Raw genomic sequence first — 26,493 nt, forward strand, 5'->3', positions numbered from 1 at the left:
GAATAGAGTGAATTGGAACGATGAGGTATACCGGGGTCGACGTGCTGTCAGTGGATTGAACCAGGGCATGTGAAGTGTCTGGGGTAAACCATGGAAAGTTTTGTGGGGCCTGGATGTGGAAAGGGAGTTGTGGTTTCGGTGCATTATACATGACAGCTAGAGAGTGAGTGTGAACAAATGTGGCCTTTGTTGTCTTTTCCTACCCCTACCTTGCGCACATGCGGGGGGGGAGGAGGCTGTCATTTTATGTGTGGTGGGGTGAAAGTATAATAAATATAATAAATATATTGAGATATATACGTGGACGTGTATATATATATATATATACATGTGTATGTGGGTGGGTTGGGCCATTTTTTCAACTGTTTCCTTGTGCTACCTTGCTAACGTGACAGTGACAAAGTATGATATATATATATATATATATATATATATATATATATATATATATATATATATATATATATATATACTGAAAATCACAAAAAACATGTGACTAAATAAGCACAGTAACACCACTAGGAAAGGAAACACAAGTTCATGAGTGCTTTTGTGAATTACCACATCTTCAGTGGACTAATCCTGTGAAGGTGTAACTTGTCTTTTAAAGATGTGGAAATATACAAAAGCTCTCAGGATTCTTGGTGTTTCCTTTTCCAAGTGGTATGTCTGTGAAGTAATGTCAGGAAACAGACGAAGAATGGCCCATCCACTCATATACACATATATATATACATAAACACTCATATATGCACATATACATACATAAACAGATATATACATATATACACATGTACATATTCATACTTGCTTGCCCTCATCCATTCCTCGTACTAACCCATTCCACAGGAAACAGCATTGCTACCTCCTGCTTCAGCGAGGTAGTGCCAGGAAAACTGACAAAAATGGCCACATTCGCTCACATTCAGCTGTTATGTGTAATGCACAGAAACCACAGCTCCCTATCCACATCCAGAACCGACAGACCTTTCCATGGTTTGCCCCAAACATTTCACATGCCCTGGTACAGTCCACTGACAGCACATCGACCTTGGTATACCACATCATTCCAATTCACTCTATTCCTTGCACATCTCTCACCCTGCTGTATGATAAGGCCCCGATCACTCAAAATCTTTTTCACTCTATCTTTCCACTTCCAATTTGGTCTCCTGCTTCTCCTTGTTCCCTCCACCTCTGACACATATACCATCTTTGTCAATCTTTACTCACTCATTCTCTCCATATGTCCAAACCATCTCAACGCACCCTCTTCTGCTCTCTCAACCACACTCTTTATTCCACACATCTCTCTTACCCAATCATTACTTACTCGATCAAACCACCTCACATCACATATTGTCCTCAAACATTCTATTTCCAACACATCCACCCTCCTCCATACAACCATAACTATAGCCCATGCCTCACAACCATATAATATTGTTGGAACTACTATTCCTTCAAACATACCCATTTTTGCTCTCTAAGATAACATTCTCTCCTTCCACACATTCTTCATCGCTCCTAGAACCTTTGCCCCCTCCCCCAACCTGTGACTCACTTCAGCTTCCGTGGTTCCATTTGCTGCTAAGTCCACTCCCAGATATCTAAAACACTTCACTTCCTCCAATTTTTCTCCTTTGAAACTTACATCCCAATTAACTTGTCCCTCAACCCTAATGAACCTAATAACCTTGCTCTTATTCACATTAACTCTCATGTCTCTCCTTTTATATACTGTGTTTAGCACTTTTTAAAATACATTCATACTGTATTTAAAAATTTGGCTGAAAATATATGGAAGCCTTCATGTTCAAAGAATCCTGCTACGTTAATGTACTAGACTGTTTATAACTTTAAGTGGACTACACATTTAGATAGAAAACAAAAGTATGTTTGGTAATAATCTGAAATATTATCAAGCACAGAGAAATCTACTACCATAGTGGCAACACCAGTAACTGATACAACTGCTTATCTCTGATCATCTGTTGAGATCTCCAAATTATCAAACGAGTCATACTTTACTTTGTGGAATACAATAATCAGCATCTCCATGTAAAATAGAGTATTATAAAATATATGGATGTAATATCCCTTGTTCCATTGGTAAGGCTGAATTCCTGGTTTTTACAAACTGATATAAAATATTTCAATATCTTTACATAAAATGGAAGGGATTGCCATGTACTAAAAATAGTAAATAAACATACACTTTAGTAACAGTATCTTAAAAATGTGATGGATTTCATTAAATTGGGTGGTAGATTTCAATATGATAATGTAAAAATCTATCAGTTTTTGCATTAAAAATTTTGACATACAAAACTTCTTTCTGTTTTCAAAACAAAAAACTGATCAACAATGCTTCTTACTTTGGCTGGAATGTAATCTTATAAATTTAGAAAAGTAATTTTTTACAATTCTAGCAGTTTAATTACTAAATAATATAAAATGTAATAATTTACTGTTTGTATGTCAACAAAAGTATTCAACATAATCATAATTTCTTACAACCTTGGCACAATATCCCTTAGTCTTGATATAGTTTTTGTATATTTTCTCATGTTATATAAGCTACAGTACTATAAGCATCATTGTGTCTTAACAAAACTGGCAGAAAATATTTTGAAGTAAAACATTCTAAAAACCCAACAAAGCATATGTACACATGAAAATATTAATCTCACAACTGCACTGGCTCTATATTCACAATCATTTAAAGCCCTCTCAAGCTTCCAAAATTAGGTAGCTACACATGATAAACTATACTCACAATATAACAAAATACATCAAAATAGAATTCATAAACTTCTACATACAATTAACATTTATTCCAGCCACCCAACCATCCCCTTAGTAGATCCTCCCTAACAACTGTGGACTGTGTGCTATTAACGGGAATTTGTACCTGTATTTGTGCTGGAATTATTTGACCCTCCAGCTGCTCAACTGCTGCACATGAAGAATCTGCAACAGTGGATACAGCTACTGCAGACGTAACTGTGGCAGTGGAGGAAGCATCAGGAGGGATGACCGTGGATGGTGGTGCGGTTATAATGGCATTAGCTGTAGGGACGGTGCTAATGATTTGACTAGGCTGATCTATAAGGTTTGGGGGTTCACAGAAACACCAAGTTTGCCACTGGTTATAACTTCCTTCGATGAATGTCAAAACATGTGCATGATGATTCTGGCAGTTATTAGCAGGTTTAGCTGGCTTAGGAGGCTGTCCAGGACCTTGAGCAAGCATCAGTTGTGGCATTTGTGTTATAGTATGTGGATTTCCAGTTATGACCTCTTCAGTATTAACAGGTTGCTGTATGACTACATGCTGCAAGGTGATGCTTGGCTGTTGTAACTCTTGCTGCCCTTCTTGCTGGTGGTGCTGTATCTGCTGCTGCTGTGGCTGTGTGATGACAACTGGATTTTGGTAGTTAATGGTATATGTGATTTGTTCTGGGGGTTTCTTTTTTATCTGAATTGGTTGCTGTACCTTGATGAACTTTTCAAGTGCTCCTTCTTCCTTAATTTCTGCACCAGTAACTGTGCTCCCAACTATTCTTCGTACATCATCATGAAGAGATATAATATGTCTCTTTAGGTTACGTTTCTCACAGAAAGTTGCATTACAAATGTCACAAGCAAATGGTTTAATTCCTGTTTCCTTGAATGACCCTGGTTTATTTTCTGGTTTCTTACGCAGGGGCCTCTCTCCAGTGTGTATCATTTTATGGCGTGTAAGGGAACTAAATTGCTGGAAAGAAGCTGGACATGAGTCGCAACGGAATGGCTTAGGAGGAGCATGGATTCGTTTATGAACTTTTAGATCACCTGGAGAAGAAAACCCAACCTGGCAAACTTCACATCTAAAAGGAGTATTGCCATTATGGGTCATCTGGTGCCATCTGAGATTATTCTTTCGACTGAATGCTGCATCGCACTTATCACATTTAAAGGGTTTAATGCCTGTATGACTAATTTTGTGCCTTTTTAAGTCAATAGCTTGACCAAAAGAGGCTGGACACAAGTCACACTGGTATGGTTTTTCTCCAGTGTGAGTATAAAGATGTCTTTGCATATTGCTCTTAACTACAAATGTCATATCACAGAATGCACACTTGTATGGCTTCTCACCAGTATGGGATCGTCGATGCCTTTTCAAACTACTATTCTGTGTAAATGAAGCCTCGCACTGGTCACACTGATAAGGTTTCACCCGAGTATGAGTCCGTACATGAGTCTTTAAGTGTGAAATTTGTTTAAAATTACTGTTACAAATGTCACAAGTGTATGGTTTCTCACCAGTATGGGTTCTCTTGTGGATATTGAGGTGACCACTTTGTACAAAAGCTGCCCCACATTCCTGACACACATATGGTTTCTCACCTTTATGAACTCGCATATGTATTCGATAGCTAGCATAATGTGTAAACTTGCTTGTGCACATTTTACAGGACAGACTGGCACGATGGTGTTTCTTACGATGTGACATGAGACGCTTTAGTCGATCAAATACTTCCTCACACAGGTCACACTCATATTTCTGAAACAAAGCATATATTCTTCAATCAATGACAGAGAAAGAATATACAATTTAAACTTAAGATCATAACAGAAGCCATATAAGCTGCAATAATAATGAAAGAAATTCATATTTTTTCATGCTTGCCTTATCTATTTAATGTTCACTTCATTTTGCCAGACTTGGAAGCATTACAAATCACAGAACTGTACCATACTATAGAAGTTAAAACAGCTATCAAGATCTGCAAGGAAAAAAATTGCGGATCAAAATTAAAAAATAAAAAATCTGTATCCCAACAAATTCCATTCCTGTTGATTAACTAACCTCAGTTTGGTCCTCTGTATGTACTCTAGAATGGGCTCGTAACTGACTGAGCCGAGAAAATGTTTCTGGACAGTCAACACATGTATAAATTCTGGTGAGGCGTTGGATTTTTTCATACTTTTTCCTTGGTCTCTTGCTTATTTTTCTTCTCAAGGCTCTTCTATTCCCTGATTCCTCTCCTAAGTTTTCATCATTACTGTCTTTATCACTTTCTTCAATATCTTTCTTTATGTCAGCTAATTCATCCTCATTCTCTAAGTCATTTATTGCCAAACATTCTTCTATAAAATTTTCTTCAGCACCATTTTCAATCTTCATTGTTATTTCATTTGGAGACACAAGACTGGTATTTCCATTTTCTCGGTCACAATTTTGCATGTTGACTATAGCATAGCAACTTGTTGGTGGAGTGGGAGAATTTTCCATCTTTGATCGCACTTCTTTAATCTGAAATTCAAAATGGAATAACAATGATATACATGTGCAAATAAATATAAGGCCTAACATATATTATTCTAATATTTCCTTAATAAAGAAATCGGCAATATTCAATCTAGTTGGAGTGATATTATAATTTGGCATATCTAATTGGAGAAATATATAAAGGTGAGCAGTATAAACTTTATCTCCAAATTAAATGAGCAGCAAAAACTTTTTCTTCAAAATCAAATAACACATATGTTACCAAACTTAACATCCTCAAAAAACTTTCTGATACAACACTAAATCTAAAGAAAAAAAAAAAAAAAAAATCCCTTCTAATAGCAATTATTCATTCCATCCTAAATGATGTCTCAACTGCATCATCATTCACCTTGTCAAAAACAAATACTACAACAATATAAACCGCACAAAAGAAAGGACTTGGAACAATCACTGGCTGCCTAATGACCATAAACACTCAAAACCTACAAAGTGAAACACAGATTCTCCTAATACAGTCATACCTCAACATGTTTTGGCACTCAGTTCTTTTAATTGAACTAGACCCTCTCTATAACCAACTCTAAAGTGAAAATGACAAATGATCCCTGCTTAACACTGCAGAAACTTAAATTTGAACATCCCTCTCCCCAACAAACTCAAAAATGACAAAACACACACACCAAAATGACCTAACAAGCACTAAAAAAATTGCCCTTCCAACCCAATCTTAAACACCACCTCACCAGACATATCCATCAGAAATTAAACTCCTATGACATATATGATTTAGTCTTTCCCCTCTTGTTCTAGACACAACCCACTGCTCCAACAACAAACATCACTTCAACATATCACAAGAGCACTCATACCCATTACACATCTACCATAATAAAGACACTGAATACATATTGCTCACTGACCCTACACTCTCCCCACAAAGACACAAACATAATATCAACTTTACAAATTAATGTTCTGCCCAGTAGATGTAATCAGCTTCCTAAGCACTGTGGAAGCCTCATAGAAGATAGGAGGAACTTCTTCAGCCATTTGTGAAAATCCACTCTCTGCTCCAGTCAAGCCCCTACTTCTGAAGAACTCCTTACCCATTCTAATGAGATAACTCAATGAACACACAAACATGCTCAAGAGATACTAAAAATCAACCACAAGCCAACTTTAAACCAAAGCAGGAAAGTTATGAAAACCTAAACAAAATTCAACCAGAAACAACTTCCTACCCTCTTTACTACCACTGATGCAATCACTGGAATTAAAATTACAGGCCCTGTCGACTTATGGAACTTTCTCATAAAACAATATGACCTACTTGCAATACAAGCAATTATAGATATCTTCAGCTACTCCTGACTACACAACAGAATCCCTAACATCTGGATATTTGCCAACATAATACCAATCCTAAAACCCTGCAAACTACACAACTCCCCTTCCTCCTACTGCCCTATATCACTTCTATCCTCATTATCCAAATTCTGTGAAGCAGTAATCACAAATGAATCAAACAAACCATCCCACTCTCACCCACACAGGATAGCTTCATACCCAAAGACTCCACCGCCACACTACACACTAACCTCACACAACATATCCTAGATGGATTCAACCAACCACAACTGCCCTTCTGCATAGTATTAGATGCCGCAGATATCAACAAAGCATTAGACACTGTCCTCAACATGTACTTGCACAAAAATAATGGACATCAACCTCCACATCTCTGACAAAAAGTGGTTGGCTAATTTCAAGGCTGGCTGCCATGCCAGAGTTTCTCACAATGGCTTCACCTTTAAAAAACAAATTCTACAACAATGAAGTTCCCCATGATCAGTTCTTTATCCAACTGCTTTCTATCTCTTCCTATATGACCCATTACCTCAGGCAAACCCTAACATGATGGTCCTTTCATATGCAGACAACCTCACAATATGAAAACACCCTGACAACACAGTCAAATCAAACATATGGCACTACATTACACAACTGGAACAAAAGCTCACTAAGAACAGAATATATGCATCTCCACAGAAGCCTTCAATCATTCCCTTAACCCTTGACACACGAGTCCACTTATGTTGAATGGACAGTCATTCCCAAAAACAAAACATCAACCATTCGAAGGCACCAAATACAACACACACACACATATATATAATATGTGTGCAAGGAATAGAGTGAACTGGAACGATGTGGTATACCGAAGTTGACGTGCTGTCAATGGACTGAACCAGAATATGTGAAATGTCTGGGGTAAATTAAGGAAAGGTCTGTGGGGCCTTGATGTGGATAGGGAACTAAGGTTTTGGTACATTACACATGACAGCTAGAAACTGAGTGTGAAAGAATGTGGCCTTTTTTCTGGTGCTACCTTGCTGAAGTGAGGGGTAGTGAAGCTGTTTCCTGTGGGGTGGCATATGTATAAATATGTATATGTATGTATGTGTGTGTATGGGCATTCATGTATATTTTCATTTTATTATACTTTGTCGCTGTCTCCCACATTAGTGAGGTAGCGCAAAGAAACAGATGAAAGAATGGCCCTAACTCACCCACATACACATGTATATACATGCATGTCCACACACACACACATATACATACCTATACATCTCATTGTATACATATATATATATATATATATATATATATATATATATATATACACAGAGACATATACATATATATACATGTACATAATTCATACTGTCTGCCCTTATTCATTCCCGTTGCCACCCCGCCACACAAGAAATAACAACCCCCTTCCCCAGCATGTGTGAAGTAGCACTAGGAAAAGACAACAAAGGCCACATTCGTTCACACTCAGTCTTTAGCTGTCATGTATAATGCACCGAAACCACAACCCCCTTTCCACATCCAGGCCCCACACAACTTTCCATGGTTTACCCCAGATGTTTCACATGCCCTGGTTCAATCCACTGACAGCACGTCGACCCCAGTATACCACATCGTTCCAATTCACTCTATTCCTTGCATGCCTTTCACCCTCCTGCATGTTCAGGCCCAGATCACTAAAAATCTTTTTCACTCCATCTTTCCACCTCCAATTTGGTCTCCCACTTCTCCTCGTTCCCTCCACCTCTGACACATATATCCTCTTTGTCAATCTTTCCTCACTCATTCTCTCCATGTGAAGAAACCATTTCAAAACACCCTCTTCTGCTCTCTCGACCACACTCTTTTTATTACCACACATCTCTCTTACCCTTTCATTACTTACTCGATCAAACCACCTCACACCACATACTGTCCTCAAACGTCTCATTTCCAGCACATCCACCCTCCTCCGCTCCGCACAACTCTATCTATAGCCCACGCCTCGCAACCATATAACATTGTTAGAACTATTCCTTCAAACACACCCATCTTTGCTCTCCAAGATAATGTTCTCGCCTTCCACTTATTCTTCAATGCTCCCAGAACCTTCGCCCCTCATCCACCCGGTGACTCACTTCCGCTTCCATGGTTCCATCCACTGCTCAATCCATTCCCAGATATCTAAAACACTTTCACTTCCTCCAGTTTTTCTCCATTCAAACTTACCTCCCAATTAACTTGTCCCTCAATCCTACTGAACCTATTAACCTTGCTCTTATTCACATTTACTCTCAACTTTCTTCTTTCACACTTTGCCAGTCACCAACTTTTGCAGTTTCTCACCCAAATCAGCCACCTGTACTGGATCATCAGCAAACAACAACTGACTCACTTCCCAAGCCCTCTCATCCACAACAGACTGCATACTTGCCCATCTCTCCAAAACTCTTGCATTCACCTCTCTAACAACCCCATCCTTAAACAAATTAAACAACCATGGAGACATCACGCACCCCTGCTGCAAACCAACATTCACTGGGAACCAATCACTTCCCTCTCTTCCTACTCATACACATGCCTTACATCCTTGGTAAAAGCTTTTCACCAATGTTCCCATTTGCTCTCTTGTCTTACGCGCTTTATTCACCACCTTCCAAAACATCTTTTTATTCTCCCTAAAGTTTAATGATACTCTCTAAACCCAACGCTCATTTGCCTTCTTTTTCACCTCTTGCACCTTTCTCTTGACCTCCTGCTGCTTTTTTTTTTATACATCATCCACTCATTTGCACTAATTCCCTAAAAAAGTCATCCAAGCGCCCCTCTCTTCTCTTTCACTAACAATCTTACTTCTTCATCCCACCATTCACTTTCACTTACTTTTCTAATCTGCCCACCTCCCACCATTCTTATGCCACTAGCATCTCTTGCACAAGCCATCACTGCTTCCCTAAATGCATCCAATTCCTCCCCCACTCCCCTCATGATATTTGCTCTCACCTTTGGCCATTCTGGACTCAATGTCTCCTGGTACTTCCTCACACAAGTCTCCTTTCCAAGCTCACTTACTCTCACCACTCTCTTAACCCCAAGATTATTCTTTCCTGAAAATGTATACAAATCTTCAGCTTCGTCTCCACATGATAATGATCAGACATCCCTCCAATTGCCCCTCTCAGCACATTAACATCCAAAAGTCTTTCTTTCACGCACCTATCAATTAACATGTAATCCAACAACACTCTCTGGCCATCTTTCATACCTATACTTAAACGCTGTTTCCCACATCAGCAAGGTAGTGCAAGGAAACAGACAAAGAATAGCCCAACCACACACACACACACACACACACATATATATATATATATATATATATATATATATATGCAAAGGTGAGTAATGTGGCAGTTGAGGGAATAATTGGTATACATGGGGTGTTCAGTGTTGTAAATGGAAATGGTGAAGAGCTTGTATATTTATGTGCTGAAAAAGGACTGGTGATTGGGAATACCTGGTTTAAAAAGCGAGATATACATAAGTATACGTATGTAACTAGGAGGGATGGCCAGAGAACATTATTGGATTACGTGTTAATTGACAGGCGCGCGAAAGAGAGACTTTTGGATGTGAATGTGCTGAGAGGTGCAACTGGAGGGATGTCTGATCATTGTCTTGTGGAGGCTAAGGTGAAGATTTGTATGGGTTTTCAGAAAAGAAGAGTGAATGTTGGGGTGAAGAGGGTGGTGAGAGTAAGTGAGCTTGGGAAGGAGACTTGTGTGAGGAAGTACCAGGAGAGACTGAGTACAGAATGGAAAAAGGTGAGAACAATGAAGTAAGGGGAGTGGGGGAGGAATGGGATGTATTTAGGGAATCAGTGATGGATTGCGCAAAAGATGCTTGTGGCATGAGAAGAGTGGGAGGTGGGTTGATTAGAAAGGGTAGTGAGTGGTGGGATGAAGAAGTAAGATTATTAGTGAAAGAGAAGAGAGAGGCATTTGGACGATTTTTGCAGGGAAAAAATGCAATTGAGTGGGAGATGTATAAAAGAAAGAGACAGGAGGTCAAGAGAAAGGTGCAAGAGGTGAAAAAAAGGGCAAATGAGAGTTGGGGTGAGAGAGTATCATTAAATTTTAGGGAGAATAAAAAGATGTTCTGGAAGGAGGTAAATAAAGTGCGTAAGACAAGGGAGCAAATGGGAACTTCAGTGAAGGGCACAAATGGGGAGGTGATAACAAGTAGTGGTGATGTGAGAAGGAGATGGAGTGAGTATTTTGAAGGTTTGTTGAATGTGTTTGATGATAGAGTGGCAGATATAGGGTGTTTTGGTCGAGGTGGTGTGCAAAGTGAGAGGGTTAGGGAAAATGATTTGGTAAACAGAGAAGAGGTAGTAAAAGCTTTGCGGAAGATGAAAGCCGGCAAGGCAGCAGGTTTGGATGGTATTGCAGTGGAATTTATTAAAAAAGGGGGTGACTGTATTATTGACTGGTTGGTAAGGTTATTTAATGTATGTATGACTCATGATGAGGTGCCTGAGGATTGGCGGAATGCGTGCATAGTGCCATTGTACAAAGGCAAAGGGGATAAGAGTGAGTGCTCAAATTACAGAGGTATAAGTTTGTTGAGTATTCCTGGTAAATTATATGGGAGGGTATTGATTGAGAGGGTGAAGGCATGTACAGAGCATCAGATTGGGGAAGAGCAGTGTGGTTTCAGAAGTGGTAGAGGATGTGTGGATCAGGTGTTTGCTTTGAAGAATGTATGTGAGAAATACTTAGAATAGCCAATGGATTTGTATGTAGCATTTATGGATCTGGGTGGGGGAGGGGGCGAAAATCCTGGGAGCCTTGAAGAATGTGTGGAAGTCGGGAACATTATCTCGGAAAGCAAAAATGGGTATGTTTGAAGGAATAGTGGTTCCAACAATGTTGTATGGTTGCGAGGCGTGGGCTATGGATAGAGTTGTGCGCAGGAGGATGGATGTGCTGGAAATGAGATGTTTGAGGACAATGTGTGGTGTGAGGTGGTTTGATCGAGTGAGTAACGTAAGGGTAAGAGAGATGTGTGGAAATAAAAAGAGCGTGGTTGAGAGAGCAGAAGAGGGTGTTTTGAAGTGGTTTGGGCACATGGAGAGAATGAGTGAGGAAAGATTGACCAAGAGGATATATGTGTCGGAGGTGGAGGGAACAAGGAGAAGAGGGTGACCAAATTGGAGGTGGAAAGATGGAGTGAAAAAGATTTTGTGTGATCGGGGCCTGAACATGCAGGAGGGTGAAAGGAGGGCAAGGAATAGAGTGAATTGGAGCGATGTGGTATACCGGGGTTGACGTGCTGTCAGTGGATTGAATCAAGGCATGTCAAGCGTCTGGGGTAAACCATGGAAAGCTGTGTAGGTATGTATATTTGCGTGTGTGGACGTATGTATATACATGTGTATGGGGGGGGGGGGTTTGGGCCATTTCTTTCGTCTGTTTCCTTGCGCTACCTCGCAAACGCGGGAGACAGCGACAAAGTATAATAAAATTAATATATAATATATATATATATATATATATATATACATATATATATATATATATATATATATATATATATATATATATATATATATTTATTTATTTTATTTATATATATATTTATATATATATATATATATATATATATATATATATTTATATATATATATATATATATTCTTTTCTTTTCTTTCATACTATTCGCCATTTCCCGCATTAGCGAGGTAGCGTTAAGAACAGAGGACTGGGCCTTTCAGGGAATATCCTCACCTGGCCCCCTTCTCTGTTCCTTCTTTTGGAAACTTAGGAAAAAAAAAAAAAAAAAAAAAAAATATTATCCCTGGGGATAGGGGAGAAAGAATACTTCCCACGTATTCCCTGCGTGTCGTAGAAGGCGACTAAAAGGGAAGGGAGCGGGGGGCTGGAAATCCTCCCCTCTCGTTTTTTTTTTTTTTTAATTTTCCAAAAGAAGGAACAGAGAAGAGGGCCAGGTGAGGATATTCCCTCAAAGGCCCAGTCCTCTGTTCTTAACGCTACCTCGCTATCGCGGGAAATGGCGAATAGTATGAAAAAAAAAAAAAAATATATATATATATATATATATATATATATATATATATATATATATATATATATATATATATATATATATATGTCAGTGAATGTAGGTTTGCGGCAGGGATGTGTGATGTCTCCATGGTTGTTTAATTTGTTTATGGATGGGGTTGTAAGGGAGGTAAATGCAAGAGTCCTGGAAAGAGGGGCAAGTATGAAGTCTGTTGGGGATGAGAGAGCTTGGGAAGTGAGTCAGTTGTTGTTCGCTGATGATACAGCGCTGGTGGCTGATTCATGTGAGAAACTGCAGAAGCTGGTGACTGAGTTTGGTAAAGTGTGTGGAAGAAGAAAGTTGAGAGTAAATGTGAATAAGAGCAAGGTTATTAGGTACAGTAGGGGTGAGGGTCAAGTCAATTGGGAGGTGAGTTTGAATGGAGAAAAACTGGAGGAAGTGAAGTGTTTTAGATATCTGGGAGTGGATCTGTCAGCGGATGGAACCATGGAAGCGGAAGTGGATCATAGGGTGGGGGAGGGGGCGAAAATTTTGGGAGCCTTGAAAAATGTGTGGAAGTCGAGAACATTATCTCGGAAAGCAAAAATGGGTATGTTTGAGGGAATAGTGGTTCCAACAATGTTGTATGGTTGCGAGGCGTGGGCTATGGATAGAGATGTGCGCAGGAGGATGGATGTGCTGGAAATGAGATGTTTGAGGACAATGTGTGGTGTGAGGTGGTTTGATCGAGTAAGTAACGTAAGGGTAAGAGAGATGTGTGGAAATAAAAAGAGCGTGGTTGAGAGAGCAGAAGAGGGTGTTTTGAAATGGTTTGGGCACATGGAGAGAATGAGTGAGGAGAGATTGACCAAGAGGATATATGTGTCGGAGGTGGAGGGAACGAGGAGAAGAGGGAGACCAAATTGGAGGTGGAAAGATGGAGTGAAAAAGATTTTGTGTGATCGGGGCCTGAACATGCAGGAGGGTGAAAGGAGGGCAAGAAATAGAGTGAATTGGAGTCATGTGGTATACCGGGGTTGACGTGCTGTCAGTGGATTGAAGCAAGGCATGTGAAGCGTCTGGGGAAAACCATGGAAAGCTGTGTAGGTATGTATATTTGCGTGTGTGGACGTGTGTATGTACATGTGTATGGGGGGGGGGGTTGGGCCATTTCTTTCGTCTGTTTCCTTGCGCTACCTCGCAAACGCGGGAGACAGCGACAAAGTATAAAAAAAAAAAAAAAAAATATATATATATATATATATATATATATATATATATATATATATATATATATATATATATGTATCTTTCTTTTTCTTTTAAACTATTTGCCATTTCCTGCGATAGCGAGGTAGCGTTAAGAACAGAGGATTGGGCCTTTTTTGGAATATCCTCACCTGGCTCCCTCTGTTCCTTCTTTTGGAAAATTAAAAAAAAAAAACGACAGGGGAGGATTTCCAGCCACCCGCTCCCTCCTCTTTTAGTCACCTTCTACGGCACGCAGGGAATACGTGGGAAGTATTCTTAATCCCCTATCCCCAGGAATAAAATATATATATATATATATATATATATATATATATATATATATATATATATATATATATATATATATATATATATATATATATAACTTTCTGAAAGGGGAAATAGAAGAAGGAGTCACGTGGAGAGTGCTCATCCTCCTCAAAGGCTCAGATTGGGGTGTCTTAATGTGTGTGGATGTAACCAAGATGGGAAAAAAGGAGAGATAGGTAGTATGTTTGAGGAAAGGAACCTGGATGTTTTGGCTCTGAGTGAAACGAAGCTCAAGGGTAAAGGGGAAGAGTGGTTTGGGAATGTCTAGGGAGTAAAGTCAGGGGTTAGTGAGAGGACAAGAGCAAGGGAAGGAGTAACACTACTCCTGAATCAGGAGTTGTGGGAGTATGTGAGAGAGTGTATGAAAGTAAACTCTACATTGATATGGGTAAAACTGAAAGTGGATGGAGAGAGATGGGTGATTATTGGTGCATTTGCACCTGGGCATGAGAAGAAAGATCATGAGAGGCAAGTGTTTTGGGAGCAGCTGAATGAGTGTGTTAGTGGTTTTGATGCACAAGACCGGGTTATTGTGATGGGTGATTTGAATGCAAAGGTGAGTAACGTGGCAGTTGAGGGAATAATTGGTATACAAGGGGTATTCAGTGTTGTAAATGGAAATGGTGAAGAGCTTGTAGATTTATGTACTGAAAAAGGACTGGTGATTGGGAATACCTGGTTTAAAAAGAGATATACATAAGTATACGTATGTAAGTAGGAGAGATGGCCAGAGAGCGTTATTGGATTACGTGTTAATTGATAGGCACGCGAAAGAGAGACTTTTGGATGTTAATGTGCTGAGAGGTGCAACTGGAGGGATGTCTGATCATTATCTTTTGGAGGCGAAGGTGAAGATTTGTAGAGGTTTTCAGAAAAGAAGAGAGAATGTTGGGGTGAAGAGAGTGGTAAGAGTAAGTGAGCTTGGAGACTTGTGTGAGGAAGTACCAGGAGAGACTGAATACAGAATGGAAAAAGGTGAGAACGAAGGAGGTAAGGGGAGTGGGGGAAGTATGGGATGTATTTAGGGAAGCAGTGATGGCTTGCGCAAAAGATGCTTCTGGCATGAGAAGCGTGGGAGATGGGCAGATTAGAAAGGGTAGTTAGTGGTGGGATGAAGAAGTAAGATTATCAGTGAAAGAGAAGAGAGAGGCATTTGGATGATTTTTGCAGGGAAATAATGCAAATGAGTGGGAGATGTATAAAAGAAAGAGGCAGGAGGTCAAGAGAAAGGTGCAAGAGGAGAAAAAGAGGGCAAATGAGAGTTGGGGTGAGAGAGTATCAGTAAATTTTAGGGAGAATAAAAAGATGTTTTGGAAGGATGTAAATAAAAGTTGTGTAAGACAAGGGAACAAATGGGAACTTCAGTGAAGAAGGCTAATGGGGAGGTGATAACAAGTAGTGGTGATGTGAGAAGGAGATGGAGTGAGTGTTTTGAAGGTTTGTTGAATGTGTTTGATGATAGAGTGTCAGATAAAGGGTGTTTTGGTCGAGGTGGTGTGCAAAGTGAGAGGATTAGGGAAAATGATTTGGTAAACAGAGAAGGGTAGTAAAAGCTTTGTGGAAGATGAAAGCCGGCAAGGTAGCGGGTTTGGATGGTATTGCAGTGGAATTCATTAAAAAAGGGGGTGACTGTACTGTTGACTGGTTGGTAAGGGTATTTAATGTATGTATGATTCATGGTGAGGTGCCTGAGGATTGGCAGAATGCTTGCATAGTGCCACTGTACAAAGGCAAAGGGGACAAAGGTGAGTGTTCAAATTACAGATGTATAAGTTTGTTGAGTATTCCTGGGAAATTATATGGGAGGGTATTGATTGAGAGGGTGAAGGCAGGTACAGAGCATCAGACTGGGGAAGAGCAGTGTGGTTTCAGAAGTGGTAGAGGATGTGTGGATCAGGTGTTTGCTTTGAAGAATGTATGAGAAATACTTAGAAAAGCAAATGGATTTGTATGTAGCATTTATGGATCTGGAGAAGGCATATGATAGAGTTGATAGGGATGCTCTGTGGAAGGTATTAAGAATATATGGTGTGGGAGGCAAGTTGTTAGAAGCAGTGAAAGGTTTTCATCGAGGATGTAAGGCATGTGTACATGTAGGAAGAGAGGAAAGTGATTGGTTCTCAGTGAATGTAGGTTTGCGGCAGGGGTGTGTAATGTCTTCATGATTGTTTAATTTGTTTATGGATGGGGTTGTTAGGGAGGTGAATGCAAGAGTTTTGGAAAGAGGGGCAAGTATGCAGTCTGTTGTGGATGAGAGAGCTTGGGAAGTGAGTCAGTTGTTGTTTGCTGATGATACAGCGCTGGTGGATGATTCGTGTGAGAAACTGCAGAAGCTGGTGACTGAGTTCGGTAAAGTGTGTGAAAGAAGAAAGCTGAGAGTAAATGTGAATAAGAGCAAGGTTGTTAGGTACAGTAGGGTTGAGGGACAAGTCAATTGGGAGGTAAGTTTGAATGGAGAAAAACTGGAGGAAGTGAAGTGTTTTAGATATCTGGGAGTGGATTTGGCAGCGGATGGAACCATGGAAGCAGAAGTGAACCATAGGGTGGGGGAGGGGGCGAAAATTCTGGGAGCCTTGAAGAATGTGTGGAAGTCAAGAACATTATCTCGGAAAGCAAAAATGGGTATGTTTGAAGGAATAGTGGTTCCAACAATGTCATATGGTTGCGAGGTGTGGGGTATGGATAGAGTTGTGCGCAGGAGGGTGGATGTGCTGGAAATGAGATGTTTGAGGACAATATGTAGTGTGAGATAGTTTGACCGAGTATAAGTAATAATAGGGTAAGAGAGTTGTGTGGTAATAAAAAGAGTGTGGTTGAAGAGAGCAGAAGAGGGTGTTTTGAAATGGTTTGGTCACATGGAGAGAATGAGTGAGGAAAGATTGACCAAGAGGATATATGTGTCAGGGGTGGAGGGAACAAGGAGAAGTAGGAGACCAAATTGGAGGTGGAAAGATGGAGTGAAAAAGATTTTGAGTGATCGGGGCCTGAACATGCAGGAGGGTGAAAGGCGTGCAAGGAATAGAGTGAATTGGAATGATATGGTATACCAGGGTCGACGTGCTGGCAATGGATTGAACCAGGGCATGTGAAGTGTCTGGGGTAAACCATGGAAAGTTCTGTGGGGCCTGGATATGGAAAGGGAGCTGTGGTTTCGGTGCATTATTACATGACAGCTAGAGACTGAGTGTGAACAAATGGGGCCTTTGTTGTCTTTTTCTAGCACTACCTCGCACACATGAGGGGGGGAGGGGGTTGTTATTTCATGTGTGGTGGGGTGACGATGGGAATGAATGAAGGCAGACAGTATGAATTATGTACATGTGTATATATGTATATGTCTGTGTGTGTATATATATGTATACTTTGAGATGTATAGGTATGTATATGTGCGTGTGTGGGCGTGTATGTATATACATGTGTATGTGGGTGGGTTGGGCCATTTCTTTCGTCTGTTTCCTTGCGCTACCTCACTAACACGGGAAACAGCGACAAAGCAAAATATATAATATAATATAATATAATATAATATAATATAATACAATATAATATATATATGGGAGTGGGGGGCTGGAAATCCTCCCCTCTCATTTTTAATTTTCCAAAAGAAGGAACAGAGAAGGGGGCCAAGTGAGGATATTCCCTTAAAGGCTCAGTCCTCTGTTCTTAACGCTACCTTGCTAACGCGGGTAATGGCGAATAGTATAAAAAAAAAAAATATATATATAGATATATTTTTTTTTTGTCGCTGTCTCCCGCGTTTGCGAGGTAGCGCAAGGAAACAGACGAAAGAAATGGCCCAACCCACCCCCATACACATGTATATACATACGTCCACACACGCAAATATAAATACCCACACAGCTTTCCATGGTTTACCCCAGACGCTTCACATGCCCTGATTCAATCCACTGACAGCACGTCAACCCCGGTATACCACATCGATCCAATTCACTCTATTCCTTGCCCTCCTTTCACCCTCCTGCATGTTCAGGCCCAGATCACACAAAATCTTTTTCACTCCATCTTTCCACCTCCAATTTGGTCTCCCACTTCTCCTCGTTCCCTCCACCTCCGACACATATATCCTCTTGGTCAATCTTTCCTCACTCATTCTCTCCATGTGCCCAAACCATTTCAAAACACCCTCTTCTGCTCTCTCAACCACGCTCTTTTTATTTCCACACATCTCTCTTACCCTTACGTTACTTACTCGATCAAACCACCTCACACCACACATTGTCCTCAAACATCTCATTTCCAGCACATCCATCCTCCTGCGCACAACTCTATCCATAGCCCACGCCTGAACGTAGGTTTGCGGCAGAGGTGTGTGATGTCTCCATGGTTGTTTAATTTGTTTATGGATGGGGTTGTTTGGGAGGTAAATGCAAGAGTTTTGGAAAGAGGGGCAAGTATGGAGTCTGTTGGGGATGAGAGAGCTTGGGAAGTGAGTCAGTTGTTGTTCGCTGATGATACAGCGCTGGTGGCTGATTCATGTGAGAAACTGCAGAAGCTGGTGACTGAGTTTGGTAAAGTGTGTGAAAGAAGAAAGGTAAGAGTAAATGTGAATAAGAGCAAGGTTATTAGGTACAGTAGGGTTGAGGATCAAGTCAATTGGGAGGTAAGTTTGAATGGAGAAAAACTGGAGGAAGTAAAGTGTTTTAGATATCTGGGAGTGGATCTGGCAGCGGATGGAACCATGGAAGCGGAAGTGGATCATAGGGTGGGGGAGGGTGCGAAAATCCTGGGAGCCTTGAATAATGTGTGGAAGTCGAGAACATTATCTCGGAAAGCAAAAATGGGTATGTTTGAAGGAATAGTGGTTCCAACAATGTTGTATGGTTGTGTATATATATATATATATATATATATATATATATATATATATATATATATATATATATATATATATATATAAATATATATATATATATTTTTTTTTTGCTTTGTCGCTGTCTCCCGCGTTTGCAAGGTAGCGCAAGGAAACAGACGAAAGAAATGGCCCAACCCACCCCCATACACATGTATATACATACACATCCACACACGCAAATATACATACCTACACAGCTTTCCATGGTTTACCCCAGACGCTTCACATGCTCTGATTCAATCCACTGACAGCACGTCAACCCCGGTATACCACATCGATCCAATTCACTCTATTCCTTGCCCTCCTTTCACCCTCCTGCATGTTCAGGCCCCGATCACACAAAATCTTTTTCACTCCATCTCTCCACCTCCAATTTGGTCTCCCACTTCTCCTCGTTCCCCCCACCTCCGACACACACATCCTCTTGGTCAACCCCTCCCCACTCATTCCCTCCATGTGCCCAAACCACCTCAAAACACCCTCTTCTGCTCTCTCAACCACGCTCTTTTTACTTCCACACCTCTCTCTTACCCTCACCTTACCTACTCGATCAAACCACCTCACACCACACACTGTCCTCAAACATCTCATTTCCAGCACATCCACCCTCCTGCGCACACCTCTATCCATAGCCTACGCCTCGCAACCATACAACATTGTTGGAACCACTATTCCTTCAAACATACCCATTTTTGCTTTCCGAGATAATGTTCTCAACTTCCACACATTCTTCAAGGCTCCCAGGATTTTCGCCCCCTCCCCCACCCTATGATCCACTTCCGCTTCCATGGTTCCATCCGCTGCCAGATCCACTCCCAGATATCTAAAACACTTTACTTCCTCCAGTTTTTCTCCATTCAAACTTACCTCCCAACTGACTTGACCCTCAACCCTACTGTACCTAATAACCTTGCTCTTATTCACATTTACTCTTAACTTTCTTCTTTCACACACTTTACCAAACTCAGTCACCAGCTTCTGCAGTTTCTCATATGAATCAGCCATCAGCGCTGTATCATCAGCGTACCAATCCCCAGAGGTGGATGAACTGCTGGGTTGACTGTGAACCAACTGCCACAACCAGGATTTGAACTTATATGCTCGACCCTGGGTGGCCTGTGAATGCGTCATGGTCAGGAACACTAACCACTACACCATGGTACAGTAATATATATAATTAATACGATGTTCATATGTTACTCCTTAATCACAAACTAATTTCATTTCATTTCTTCCAAAACTATCTGCACCACATGTATGACTCCTCTTGCTTATGAAAGACATTAGGACTGTGAATTACATGTTCATGAAACACAGACTAATCAAAATACAATAACTGTAAAGGTTAAGATGGGCACATTTTACCATTGCAAAAAAATGTCCTAAATTCTTAAGCCATGTAATTGGATTAAAGATAATGCACAGGACATTTGTTGTAATATTTGATATCTGTTTTGTCAAATATGAAGACCCAAATATGATGGAGCGGGCTTTGAAGATGAGTGAAATTTTGGGAATGAACATGCAAAGAATATAAAATCAGCCCAGCTTTGGAGAGACTAAGCAAATTCGAGTTAGCCACAGAAACTAACCGAAACCTAATCATAAGTCACGTCAAAGATAAATGAGTCTTTACAACAATGAATAACTTTTCATTATCTGGGAGGATATACCTCTGCAATCATTGTTAAAGATTACGTTGGGCTGCCCGTACTTTATAAAGTGCAGGCAGCGTCTATTCAAGCACACACTTAGTACATGTGATACTTGTCATCATTCATGTTCACCACAGAGTTCTATACTTATTCATAGTCTAGACACTTTAAATTGAGTGTATGGGTTATCAAACACTGACAGAAGTCCTTGTACTTAAATCACATCACATTTACCTTCTTCCATAATGAATGTCACACTAAATGTATGTACTGGTATGCTTTTGTGCAGTCTCAACATTTATAACGTTATGGAGACAATGATAAAAATTCAATCTTGAAAAGAAAGTCATCGCAAAAGAAGACCTAAATGTACCATTTTGCATTTGCTACACAACACCATTTCCTTTTACATTTTCCTATGAAAAACAGAGAATAGATGTTCTTAGAACAGAAAACAGGTATATAACTAGTTTTAGTACTTTCCTTGTATGAATTCTCTTATGGTTCCTAATACTTTCTATTGTATATAACCGGATGTTCGGATGTTAATAGGGTTTTAAACATAATATATATATTTCTTACACATAATTTTCCTTAATAACATAATCCTTCTCTGTCTGGGTTAATGTTAGGACATTATTATGTATAACTTAAGAGTAATTACAAAACCTGTATTCATTCTCTTATGTAGCAACAACATTATAATTTTTCTATACAATAAAACAATGTTCTTTATCCTAATTTTGACTCCTACCATCTCCCACTAAGGTCTTACAGGCTTACTCTTAATGATGACTTAATTATGCAATCCCTCTCTTTTGTTCTACACAGCAACTACAAACATAAAATTAATTTTTTCTCAATAAATGAAATAGTGAACATCTTGTTTACCTTGTTTCCCAACACCTCAACACTCTCCATATGTAAAACAACAATCTATTTCACATAAAAGATGATTATTCAAGTAAACCTGTAGTTATACTTTCATCTATATTAGACCAGCACTACAAAACTATAGTTATACTTATATATTCTACATTAGACCAGCACTACAAAACTGTAGTTATACTTACATCTACATCAGACCAGCACTATAAAACTGTAGTAAAACTTACATCTTCTACATTAGACCAGTGTTACAAAACTCTAGTTACACTTACATCTAAATCAGACCAGCACTATAAAACTGCAGTTACACTTATGTCTACACTATAAAACAGTAGTTATACTTGCAGCATCTACATTAGACCAGAATTATAAAACTGTAGTTATACTAATGTCTACACTATAAAACTATTATTTATTTATTTATTTTGCTTTGTCGCTGTCTCCCGCATTAGCGAGGTAGCGCAAGGAAACAGACGAAAGAATGGCCCAACCCACCCATATACACATGTATATACATACACGTCCAAACACGCAAATAAACATACCTATAAATCTCAACATATACATATGTATACACTCACAGACATATACATATATACACATGTACATAATTCATAGTCTGCCTTTATTCATTCCCATCACCACCTCGCCACACATGGAATAACAACCCCCTCCCCCCTCATGTGTGCGAGGTAGCACTAGGAAGACAACAAAGGCCCCATTCGTTCACACTCAGTCTCTAGCTGTCATGTAATAATGCATCAAAACCACAGCTCCATTTCCACATCCAGGCCCCACACAACTTTCCATGGTTTACCCCAGACGCTTCAAATGCCCTGGTTCAATCCATTGACAGCACGTCGACCCCGGTATACCACATCGTTCCAATTCACTCTATTCCTTGCACGCCTTTCACCCTCCTGCATGTTCAGGCCCCGATCACTCAAAATCTTTTTCACTCCATCTTTCCACCTCCAATTTGGTCTCCCACTTCTCGTTCCCTCCACCTCTGACACATATATCCTCTTGCTCAATCTTTCCTCACTCATTCTCTCCATGTGACCAAACCATTTCAAAACACCCTCTTCTACTCTCTCAACCACACTCTTTTTATTACCACATATCTCTCTTACCCTATTATCAATTACTCAATCAAACCACCTCACACCACATATTGTCCTCAAACATCTCATTTCCAACACATCCACCCTCCTCCGCACAACTCTATCCATAGCCCACGCCTCGCAACAATATAACATTGTTGGAACCACTATTCCTTCAAACATACCCATTTTTGCTTTCCGAGATAATGTTCTTGACTTCCACACATTCTTCAAGGCTCCCAGAATTTTCGCACCCTCCCCCACCCTATGATTCACTTCTGCTTCCATGGTTCCATCCGCTGCCAAATCCACTCCCAGATATCTAAAACACTTCACTTCCTCCAGTTTTTCTCCATTCAAACTTACCTCCCAATTGACTTGACCCTCAACCCTACTGTACCTAATAACCTTGCTCTTATTCACAATTACTCTCAACTTTCTTCTTTCACACACTTTACCAAACTCAGTCTCCAGCTTCTGCAGTTTCTCACTAAATCAGCCACCAGCACTGTATCATCAGCAAACAACAACTGACTCACTTCCCAAGCTCTCTCATCCACAACAGACTGCATACTTGCCCCTCTTTCCAAAACTCTTGCATTCACCTCCCTAACAACCCCATCCATAAACAAATTAAACAACCATGGAGACATCACCCCCCCCTGCTGCAAACCTACATTCACTGAGAACCAATCACTTCCCTCCCTTCCTACACGTACACATGCCTTACATCCTCGATAAAAACTTTTCACTGCTTCTAACAACTTGCCTCCCACACCATATATTCTTAATACCTTTCACAGAGCATCTCTATCAACTCTATCATATGCCTTCTCCAGATCCATAAATGCTACATACAAATCCATTTGCTTTTCTAAGTATTTCTCACATACATTCTTCAAAGTAAACACCTGATCCACACATCCTCTACCACTTCTGAAACCGCACTGCTCTTCCCCAATCTGATGCTCTGTACATGCCTTCACCCTCTCAATCAATACCCTCCCATATAATTTCCCAGGAATACTCAACAAACTTATACCTCTGTAATTTGAACACTCACCTTTGTCCCCTTTGCCTTTGTACAATGGCACTATGCATGCATTTTGCCAATCCTCAGGCACCTCACCATGAATCATACATACATTAACCTTACCAACCAGTCAACAATACAGTCATCCCCTTTTTTAATAAATTCCACTGCAATACCATCCAAACCCGCTGCCTTGCCGGCTTTCATCTTCCGCAAAGCTTTTACTACCTCTTCTGTGTTTACCAAATCATTTTCCCTAATCCTCTCACTTTGCACACCACCTCGACCCAAACACCCTATATCTGCCACTCTATCATCAAACACATTCAACAAACCTTCAAAATACTCACTCCATCTCCTTCTCACATCACCACTACTTGTTATCACCTCCCCATTAGCCCTCTTCACTGAAGTTCCCATTTGTTCCCTTGTCTTACGCACTTTATTTACCTCCTTCCAAAACATCTTTTTATTCTCCCTAAAATTCATAACTGTAGTTATAAATACATCTACATTAGGACATCACTATAAAAAGGTAGTTATACTTACGTCTACATTACGTAGACTAGCGATAAAAACCTGTAGTTGTACTTACGTCTACACCATAAACCTGTAGTTCTACTTACATCTACATGAGAAGAGCACTATAAAACTGTAGTTATACTTACATCTTCTACATCAGACCAGCACTGATATTGGGCACCGATGGTCAGAGGGCTGGTGACAACCCGACCTTCTGGGAGTTAATCATCAAATGCTTGTTAGGTTTACTTTCGTCTCTACAGACAAGATCATCACATTGCACTGGTCAAAAGCCTTCCACAAGTTAATGAAAATGCTCGAGTCTTATCACAAGTCCAATGAAAATCTGCCAACGTTAAAATGTAATTCTTGTAAAATATCAATTGAATCCTTGTTGATCAAGAAGAGGCGATTCTCTTATACGCTCTTGGGGCGTATATGGCGTAATAATCTTTTTCAAACAAAGAATCTTCGACAAACGCACAAAGAATCAGCTACAGCATCCATGTTAATAAGCGCAAAATTCTGTCATACCTCTACTGTATGATCGTCTACAGAATTTGACTGTTGTCAGGTACAGGATGCTGCAGACGACCTGTGTCCATGTAAACAAAATACCACTACCAACTCAAAACAAAATCTAATACGAAAAAAATATCAACTGAAAATACAAAATCTTATCTTATTGTCTTAAAGAGTTACATATTAAGAAGAATATATATCGGAAATACATAAAGTTTTTAGTGAATTACAAAGGATTTTATACAGGTTTACTTTTCGCTTGACTTGGAGTGTACCTGACAGATGTATGATAATACAAATTTTGGGAAGACTAAATACATTTACCAGAGACATTTTCAGCTTTCATTAAGGGATGTTCATTATTTCATAACTTAAAAAGTGTTTTTGAAACTAATACAACTCACATATTTCCACTGTAATAGATCGACGAATACATTATGAGAAATCATCTTTGAAAAACTTGAAAGTGTCATACATCATATATATTTACGGGATCGCTGCCAGACGCACGTCATTTCTCGATCAATATATGTACGGCGCGATATTTAAAGATCTCTAGTGGTTTATGCACTATATGATATTTCATTGCCTGTTCAGTGGATCTGTATACACAAACATGAAATGTATAACGGAGAAAAACTCACCGTTATCATCCACCATCGTTTGTGCTGATCAACTGACCTTATCTAATTACACAATTCGTTATTCTTTCAGCTTTTATTGTTTTATGTACAAAAGTAAAGCCTTTACACTCCTTATTTTTCGAAATGGAAGTTTTTTTAATAAGTCATATCTCCGACTTCATAGATTTCTCATACCGCTACTTTCTTGATTCAATGTCCCGTCGTGAAAAGATCTACATTATTCCTTATATTTGTTAATCGCACTGGTATTGAACGTATGTTCTACGAGAATGCTAACATTTGCCAATACCTTGATGTTTCCCCATCATTATTCTGAGTATTGTATCATACAACTATATGAGGAAAATGTTTGCTCTCGCCTTCTCAGTAGAATCATGAATATTAAAACTTCTGAAGCCTTTCTTTTAACCATGCACATTGTCCAACTTTCTCGTGCACAGTATACTCCACCGACGCGGTAATTACCAATCATAATCTAACCGACTCTAATCAAATTCTTGTAAAGTATTAGGCCACAAGACGAGTCGTTGTTCCAGTTGGCATGTCTCTATATCACTCGAAAGCATTCACTGATGGTGGGGTTTGAACATCATCCAGTGGAGTTCCTCACATTTCAAAACATACGGTTCTAAAGTCGAAAATATACTGATGAACTCCAGTTCTCTCCGTTTATACAAAAATATATTTATCTATATCTTTATCTATATATTCATCTATATTTATCAATCCCTCAAAGGGGTGGCCACGCTAAGTCTCCATAACTGCTGAACTCCAGTGCAACTTCTTAACCTTTAGTGCCTCACCCTTAACAGGCCACTGGCAGAGGGCAACTCTAGGTAGGTGCCTCTGCAAACACTGCTCCAATGTTCCTACTGACAACTTCTATTTCTGCCTAATGCTTCTGTCTAAATGTTCCTACATTCTACTACTGCTATCTTACTACTGCTATCTATCTATCATTACGAAGAATGACCT

General features: G+C 39.8%; 1 protein-coding gene across 1 annotated transcript; it reads right to left on the minus strand.

Moving 5' to 3' along the window:
* Window positions 1-1,908: 1,908 nt before the first annotated feature.
* Window positions 1,909-24,944, minus strand: LOC139756733 (uncharacterized). The gene is made up of 3 exons (XM_071676445.1): window positions 24,499-24,944; window positions 4,856-5,302; window positions 1,909-4,549 (listed from the first exon to the last, which is right to left on the minus strand). The coding sequence occupies exons 2-3, from the start codon at window positions 5,279-5,281 to the stop codon at window positions 2,828-2,830; spliced, it is 2,148 nt and encodes a 715-aa protein (XP_071532546.1). The 5' UTR covers window positions 5,282-5,302; window positions 24,499-24,944; the 3' UTR covers window positions 1,909-2,827.
* Between the last annotated feature and the right edge of the window lie 1,549 nt (window positions 24,945-26,493).

This window comes from Panulirus ornatus, chromosome 23, assembly GCF_036320965.1.
Source record: "Panulirus ornatus isolate Po-2019 chromosome 23, ASM3632096v1, whole genome shotgun sequence".
NCBI classification, from domain to species: Eukaryota; Metazoa; Arthropoda; class Malacostraca; order Decapoda; family Palinuridae; genus Panulirus; species Panulirus ornatus.